General features: G+C 41.9%; 1 protein-coding gene across 1 annotated transcript; it reads left to right on the forward strand.

Annotated features, from left to right (window-relative positions):
- Nucleotides 1–339: 339 nt before the first annotated feature.
- LOC128192817 (uncharacterized) lies at nucleotides 340–8,058 on the forward strand. Its single transcript, XM_052865802.1, has 2 exons — nucleotides 340–506; nucleotides 1,034–8,058. Exon 2 carries the CDS (start codon nucleotides 1,146–1,148, stop codon nucleotides 7,107–7,109), a length of 5,964 nt encoding a protein of 1,987 aa, XP_052721762.1. The 5' UTR covers nucleotides 340–506; nucleotides 1,034–1,145; the 3' UTR covers nucleotides 7,110–8,058.
- Nucleotides 8,059–8,504: the final 446 nt, after the last annotated feature.

Genomic DNA, 8,504 nt, shown 5'->3' on the forward strand with positions numbered 1-8,504 from the left:
CCAGATAAAGGGCCAAGTCCACACCCTGCCATGGATAACATCACAGTGACAGAGAACGGAGTGTGTAAACTGCTACGTAACTTAAACATCCATAAAGCAAGTGGCCCAGATGAAATACCAACTCGACTTATTAAAGAACAAGCAGTTAATCTAGCTCCAATTTTTACAACATTCTTTCAGGCCTCCATAAGGAAAATTACCATCAGACTGGAAAGAGGCAAACGTAGTTCCAATCTTTAAAAAAGGAGAAAAGTGTAAAGCTGCCAACTACAGACCTGTTTCTCTCACAGTAGTCACATGCAAGATCCTAGAGCACATAATATGCAGTAGTGTTCCGTCTCCGGAGTAATTTTTATTGTTTCCAAATTTGTCCGGTCTTGATATTTAGTCATGTCGTAAAGGAACGTTGTATGTACGTTGAACCATGTGCTCCCGAGCACACATACATCTCTCTCGTCCTATCTATATCTATTAGTACTGTTACAGTCATATATGTCCCGCACAGCGTAAGTGTTTTTCATAATGTTTTCTTCATTAGAATTTGTGTAAATTGATTATTCACTACTTTATACATGCAAAAAGATAGTATTATTGTTTACATAGTGTGTAGAGGAAACTCGAAACGATTTTAGTCTTGATACGTAACTGAACAAATTGCACTCTTATCTCATTCTAAGTATAATAACTTTATTCTCGAGACTTATTTCTACGTCTTACACGTGTAAACTTTTTGTAAACATATGCTAGATTAGGTGAGTATTTTTCATACATAGGTAAAAAATGTGTATTGCTAGATTGTGACATGATATTGTGTGTATTTTATTTAGTCTGCATAAGTTACTGTGTAGGAGATAACTGAGATCTATAAATAGCTAAATTTGTGTATTTTGCTCACTTTACTAGATTTCTAAGAGAAACCTTGTTTGAATTTTAAAAGTATGGTCACCAGTACCTGTCATAATCCTGTATGATTCTATTGTCTGTTTTGTTATCAGAGATTGTATTGTAATATTATGTTTTGTTATTTTTTCAGTTTCTTACCATTTATAAATACACATGCAACAATAAAGTGGATGTTCAGTGTATTTTGGGTTATACTGGCAGTTATTTGCGAACTGTTACAGTAAGAAAGCTACGGCGACTTCATGATGGCTTCAACAGATATGGATAAAGATCTGCGGACAGACAGACCCTTAACTGAGAAGGGACAAAGTATGTACGAGTCTTCGGTAGACAAATACCTAAACAGATTAAATGAACAATGGAAGAACATTGAACTGATTATCAGCACCATAGACAACAGTGCAAGATATTCTGTGTTGTGCCAGTTTGAAGATGAACTTGAGCAAGGTCACGCAAAACTAACTTTGATTAAGGATGACTTTGTTAGATATCTCAACAGAACAAAGACAACTGAAAGCCAAGAGTGTTTGGCAAAGTTAACAACAACTTTTGATGAAAAGACTAACACACTAGAAGAAGCGTTTCAACAAATCAGCCATTTAAAAGGAGAGAAATTGGAAACCGCCTCAGTGTTTTCGCACAGACCCTGGTCAACTGGATCACGCATGGACACTGCCGTAGCCGCCCAACGAGCAAAAGCCCAAGCAGCAAAGATCAGGCTAAAGTACGCGGAAGAAGAGAACCTCGTGTTAAAGAAGATGGCTCAGCTCGAGGAGCAGGAGAAAAAAGAGAAAGCTAACATGGAGAGATCAAAGGCTGAATTTGAAGCAGATTTACAACTCCTATCTGTCAAGAAAGAAGCAGCTACAGCAGAGGCAGAGTTACATGTTTTCCAAGAAGAAGATCAAGGATCTTTGTTCGACGCCTTATCCGACACTGAAAGACATCACGACTTTACAAGCAGAGGTCAGTTCTTGGAGACTCGGAGAGTATTGGACTTTAATACAGTACGGGAGGACAATCCTAACCGTACGGACTTTCATCAGTTACCTGAAACACTACCTCTTCATGCCAATGCTGTATCTGAAGTTGGACTACCTAAATCCAATAACCCTCCACTACAAGAATCTACCTCATCAAGAACACTTAATCCCCTCATATCAGAGTTCAAACCACAGTCCAACCACCAGTCTGGAACAGTGTACACTCAGTTTTCAGAATTCTCAAAGTTTCTACTGAAAAAGGAACTACTGATGTCTCGCCTAAAAAACTATGACGACAAGCCAGAATCGTTTGCAGCGTGGAAGGCTACATTCCAAAGTGTCGTGCGGGAGTTAAGTGTTTCAACAGAAGAAGAAGTAGACTTGCTAATCAAGTATTTAGGCCCTGAGTCGTCTAAGCAGGCAAACAACATCAAGATAGCAAATTTCAGCAACCCTGGATTGGGATTATCAAGGATCTGGGAACGTTTAAATGACAGATATGGGTCTCCAGAGATGGTGGAGTTCGCCCTCAAGCAGAAACTCGCTAATGTACCGAAACTCACCAACAAAGATTACAGAAAGCTTTTTGAGCTGAGCGACATTTTGTCAGAAATAGAGGCAGTCAAGGACAACGTTGAATATTCCACTCTGCTCGCGTACTTCGACACATCTTCAGGAATCCTGCCAATCGTAAACAAACTTCCACATGCCCTTCAAGAGAAGTGGACAACTCATGCTGTGAACTTTAAGAAAAAACACAGCGTATCATTTCCACCGTTCTCAGTGTTTGTAGAATTTGTGAGAGACATTAGTCGTGTGAAAAATGATCCTAGTTTTCAGTACGAGACCAATTCTTATGCGGCAACTGAGAAAGTGATTCACCGCACCAAGAACATTAACATAGCTACAAAGAAGACATTTGGTGAAACTAACAAAGATACTGTTGAGTGTCCTATCCATCACGTTAAACATTCGCTAAACCAATGTCGCACCTTCCGAGCAAAACCCTTGGAGGAGAGAAGAGCGTTTGTGAAAGACAATAACATATGTTTCAAATGTTGTGAGACCACAAGCCACGTTAGAAGGTTGTGTAAGAGGGACATTAAATGTACAGAGTGTGACAGTGCAACACATCCCACAGCCTTACACCCTCCATTGCCACCGTTGACTATGAAACCCTCATCGGCCTATGGCGGGGAGGTCACCCTTGGGAATTCAAAGCCTGACATTGAATCCAAGTGTACTCAAGTTTGCGGAGATGCACGATACTACGGCAAGTCCTGTTCAAAAACTGTTCTAGTCCGCGTGTATCGAGATGGTCAGCCTGATGTTGCTGTTAAACTCTATGCCGTCATAGATGACCAAAGCAATCGATCCCTTGGGAAATCGCATTTACTGGACCTACTAGGAGTTCGTGGTCAGTTGGCAGAATACATTCTGACATCTTGCAGTGGATCGATACCTTCACAGGGACGACGTGCAACTGGTTTAGTGGTGGAATCCTTAGATGGAACCGTCAGACTGAAGCTTCCAACAGTCATGGAATGTGACGGGATACCTAATATAATTACTGAGATTCCAACACCAGAAGTGGCCATGTCCTACCCTCACCTACGGGGTATAGCACAGCATATACCCGCCCTTGATGAGGAAGCTGATATACTACTACTGATTGGTCGAGATCTGTTAGATGCCCACCATGTCCTCGAGCAACGACTCGGACCAAGAGCAACTCCATATGCCCAACGTCTTCGTCTGGGGTGGGTGATAGTAGGTGAGAGTTGCCTCAACAGAACTCACAAACCAGAAATAGTGAATGTGAACAAGATCCACACCCTTGGAAATGGCAGACCATCCATGTTTGAGCCATGTGAAAATGTCTTTGAAACCAAAGAGATATTCAGAGACAACGAAGTTCACAACAATCGTGACATCTTCGTGAAAACGAAAAATGACGATAAGATAGCATTATCCATTGAAGATACAGAATTCCTTAGTCTTATGGACAAAGAATTAGAAAAGGACTGCGAGGGAAGCTGGACAGCCCCTCTTCCTTTTAAGAAACAGAGGCCACGATTGCCAAACAATCGACCACAAGCCTTGAAACGAGCGAAGATGTTGACGGACAGTCTTCGTAAGAACCCTACTAAGAAACAACATTTCACAGAGTTCATGGAAAAGATTTTCAGCGAAGGACATGCGGAACCTGCTCCAGGTCTAGCAAAGGATCAGGAATGTTGGTATCTACCCTTATTTGGTGTGTACCACCCCCAAAAACCTGAGCAGATAAGAGGTGTATTTGACTCCTCTGCGAAATATGGAAACATCTCTCTGAATGATGTTCTAATGTCAGGACCTGATCTTGCCAATGGCCTATTGGGAGTTCTGCTACGCTTCAGACAGCAACCTATAGCAGTTATGGCGGACATCCAGAGGATGTTTTACTGTTTTAAAGTCAAGGAGCAGCATAGAGATTATTTGAGGTTTCTGTGGCATAGAGACAACGACGTTGAGAAAGAGATTATAGAGTTCAGAATGTGCGTCCATGTGTTTGGAAACAGTCCGAGTCCTGCTGTAGCAACGTACGGTTTGAGAAGAACAGCAGAAATTGCTGAAAACCAGTATGGGCATGACGTTCGCAAGTTTGTCGAGAAGAATTTTTATGTCGATGATGCCTTAACCTCTCTCTCCTCTCCGAAGGAAGCCATAAGTCTCCTGAAGCGAACACAAGAAGCACTAAGAACAGAAGGCAACTTGCGGCTGCACAAGATTTGCTCAAATTCGAGTGAAGTTCTGTCAGCTTTCGATAAGGAAGATTTAGCCAAGGACCTCCGGGATCTTGACTTCAGTCATGATGATCTTCCATTACAACGGAGCTTAGGAGTGTGCTGGGACCTTCGTATTGATAGCTTTACCTTCCGTGTCCATGTGGAAGAGAAACCCTATACCAGAAGGGGTGTTCTCTCTGTTGTGAATGGACTATATGACCCTTTGGGATTCGCGACGCCCGTGACTATTGGTGGTAAATTACTGCTACGTGAAGCAATGGTGGAGCCAGTGGAGTGGGATCAACCACTGCCAGATGATTTCCGGTCTAAATTCGATTCTTGGAAAGAAACCCTTAGTGCCTTAGGAGGCGTAAACATTCCACGCACTTACAACTCCCTTTCAGGGAAAGGATGTCCTAAGGACTTATATGTGTTTACCGACGCGTCAGAGAAAGCCATTGCGGCAGTGGCGTACCTCAGGACCTTAGATGAAGACGGCAACTCACAATTAGGATTTGTGATGGGGAAAGCTAAAGTAGCTCCGAAACACGGCCACACTATTCCGAGATTGGAACTGTGCGCTGCCGTTTTGGGTGTTGAAATCTACGAGACCATTCTTGATGAACTTGAATTTGAACTACGGAAAGTGACATTTTTTACAGACAGTAAAGTAGTGCTTGGCTACATAAATAATGAAACTAAGAGATTCTACGTTTATGTCAGGAATCGTGTCGACAGTATCAGACGTCTTACACACCCTAGTCAATGGAACTATATACCGACAAATCTTAACCCGGCAGATGATGCTACACGCTCTATACCTGCAGTGAACTTGCAAACCAGCCTGTGGTTAAATGGACCCCCAGAAAACTTCCTAGAGCACACAGATGAGAAAACTTCATTTCCGCTTGTGTCACCAGGAGATGACAAGGAAGTTAGGTCATCGAAAACTGCTGTTGAATCAGAGGCGACACTCGGAAGTCACCATTTTGAGAGGTTTTCCACTTGGAGAAGTTTGAAGAGAGCAGTACGTATTCTCAAGGAGCTTGCGAGATTCAGAACAACAGACTGCAAACCTACTCGAGTTTCTGAGAATGAGTCTGAAACCTTCATTATCAAGACTCTTCAAGAGGAAGCATTTCCCAAGGAAATGACGGCTTTGCGATCTGGATTGCCACTCCCAAAGCACAGCAACATACTTACGCTATCTCCATACCTAGATGATCTAGGACTACTACGTGTTGGAGGTCGTCTAAGAAATGCCAAGTTGGACTCAGCACAGATAAATCCAGTCATCATTCCTAAACACCACGTTACTACCCTAATTATACGACATTATCACGAAAAAGTCTATCACCAGGGTCGTCAGATTACTGAGGGTTCAATCCGAAATGCAGGCTTCTGGTTGATTGGTGCCAAACGGATAATTACCTCATTCATACATAACTGTGTTAAGTGTCGTAAGCTGCGTGGTCGTCAAGAAGAACAAAGGATGGCAGACTTACCTGCAGAAAGACTTGAAGTTGCACCGCCTTTCTCTTATATTGGCATTGATGTGTTCGGGCCCTGGACAATATCTACGAGGAAAACGCGTGGTGGAGAAGTTAACTCCAAGAGATGGGCACTGATGATCACTTGTCTTGTTATACGTGCCGTCCACATTGAGGTTCTAGAAGAAATGACATCCTCATGCTTCATAAATGCCTTGAGACGTTTCTGTGCTGTCAGAGGTGAGGTGAAGTTGATCAGATCGGACTGCGGAACTAATTTCGTCGGATCCGTCAAGGATTTGAATGCCATGGTGATAAGTACAGAAGACCGACCAATCAAGGAATACCTAACAGAGAATGGTATCAACTGGATATTCAATCCTCCCCACTCCTCCCACATGGGTGGAGTGTGGGAGAGGATGATCGGTGTAGCACGTCGAATTCTGGATTCTCTTCTCCTGGATGTTAAACGTTTGACCCACGAGGTGCTCACCACACTGATGGCGGAAGTAATGTCAGTCATGAATTCGAGACCCTTGGTGCCAGTGTCACCCGATCCAGAGCTACCAATGCCACTGACACCAGCAACTCTCCTTACAATGAAAACCAATCAATCCGTACAGTGCTTCCAGTTAGACAGTTTCTGTCCTAGGGATCTGTACAAGAAACAGTGGAAGTGTATCCAGTACCTTGCTGACCAATTCTGGGTACGCTGGAAAAATGAATACCTTCCTACTCTACAGTGTCGCAGAAAATGGCAACAGGACCGTGAAAATCTCAAGGAAGGCGATGTGGTTCTCCTGCGAGACAAAGCACTACACCGGAATGATTGGCCAGTCGGGATCATTGTAAGAGCCTATGCAAGTGACGACGGCAAAATCCGCAAAGTAGACGTTCGCACAGGACAAGACAGAAAAGTGTTTACAAGATCTGTTAATGATGTTGTTTACCTTTTGTCTGAGTAGTGATTGTTTATTATGTACATGCATTGTTTGTATTGTGCCTGATGCCGGTAACAGCCTATTGTAAGAGATGTTGGGTAGATTTCTTATTACCAAGTGTAATTCCTTTTTTACATCTGTTCATTTAAAGGTGATATCAAACTGATATCAGACGGGGAGTGTTCCGTCTCCGGAGTAATTTTTATTGTTTCCAAATTTGTCCGGTCTTGATATTTAGTCATGTCGTAAAGGAACGTTGTATGTACGTTGAACCATGTGCTCCCGAGCACACATACATCTCTCTCGTCCTATCTATATCTATTAGTACTGTTACAGTCATATATGTCCCGCACAGCGTAAGTGTTTTTCATAATGTTTTCTTCATTAGAATTTGTGTAAATTGATTATTCACTACTTTATACATGCAAAAAGATAGTATTATTGTTTACATAGTGTGTAGAGGAAACTCGAAACGATTTTAGTCTTGATACGTAACTGAACAAATTGCACTCTTATCTCATTCTAAGTATAATAACTTTATTCTCGAGACTTATTTCTACGTCTTACACGTGTAAACTTTTTGTAAACATATGCTAGATTAGGTGAGTATTTTTCATACATAGGTAAAAAATGTGTATTGCTAGATTGTGACATGATATTGTGTGTATTTTATTTAGTCTGCATAAGTTACTGTGTAGGAGATAACTGAGATCTATAAATAGCTAAATTTGTGTATTTTGCTCACTTTACTAGATTTCTAAGAGAAACCTTGTTTGAATTTTAAAAGTATGGTCACCAGTACCTGTCATAATCCTGTATGATTCTATTGTCTGTTTTGTTATCAGAGATTGTATTGTAATATTATGTTTTGTTATTTTTTCAGTTTCTTACCATTTATAAATACACATGCAACAATAAAGTGGATGTTCAGTGTATTTTGGGTTATACTGGCAGTTATTTGCGAACTGTTACAAGTAGCATCTCCAAACATCTGGAAAAACATGGACTTCTCACTGATGCCCAGCATGGATTTCGAAAGAACATCATGCGAGTCCCAATTGATCCTGACAGTCCAGGACCTAGCCAAGAGTATGGATCTCGGAAAACAGACAGACCTTATCCTTTTGGACTTCTCCAAAGCCTTCGATAAGGTCCCCCACGAGCGATTACTATACAAGGCAATGTATTACGGAGTAAGAGGGTCCACACTCCAATGGATTAGGGACTTCCTCAGTGGAAGGAACTAGCGAGTAATAGTTGATGGGAAGAGCTCCAACAATGCCACCGTCCAGTCAGGAGTCCCTCAAGGGAGCGTTCTTGATCCGCTGATGTTCCTCCTCTTCATAAATGACCTCCCAAAATATGTCCATCACTCCAACGTTAGACTTTTCGCTGATGATTGCGTACTCTATCGTAATA

Source organism: Crassostrea angulata, chromosome 7, assembly GCF_025612915.1.
Source record: "Crassostrea angulata isolate pt1a10 chromosome 7, ASM2561291v2, whole genome shotgun sequence".
NCBI lineage: Eukaryota > Metazoa > Mollusca > Bivalvia > Ostreida > Ostreidae > Magallana > Magallana angulata.

Coding starts and splice junctions, on each gene's coding strand:
- LOC128192817 (XM_052865802.1), top strand. CDS start 1,146: ATGATGGCTTCAACAGATATGGATAAAGATCTGCGGACAGACAGACCC.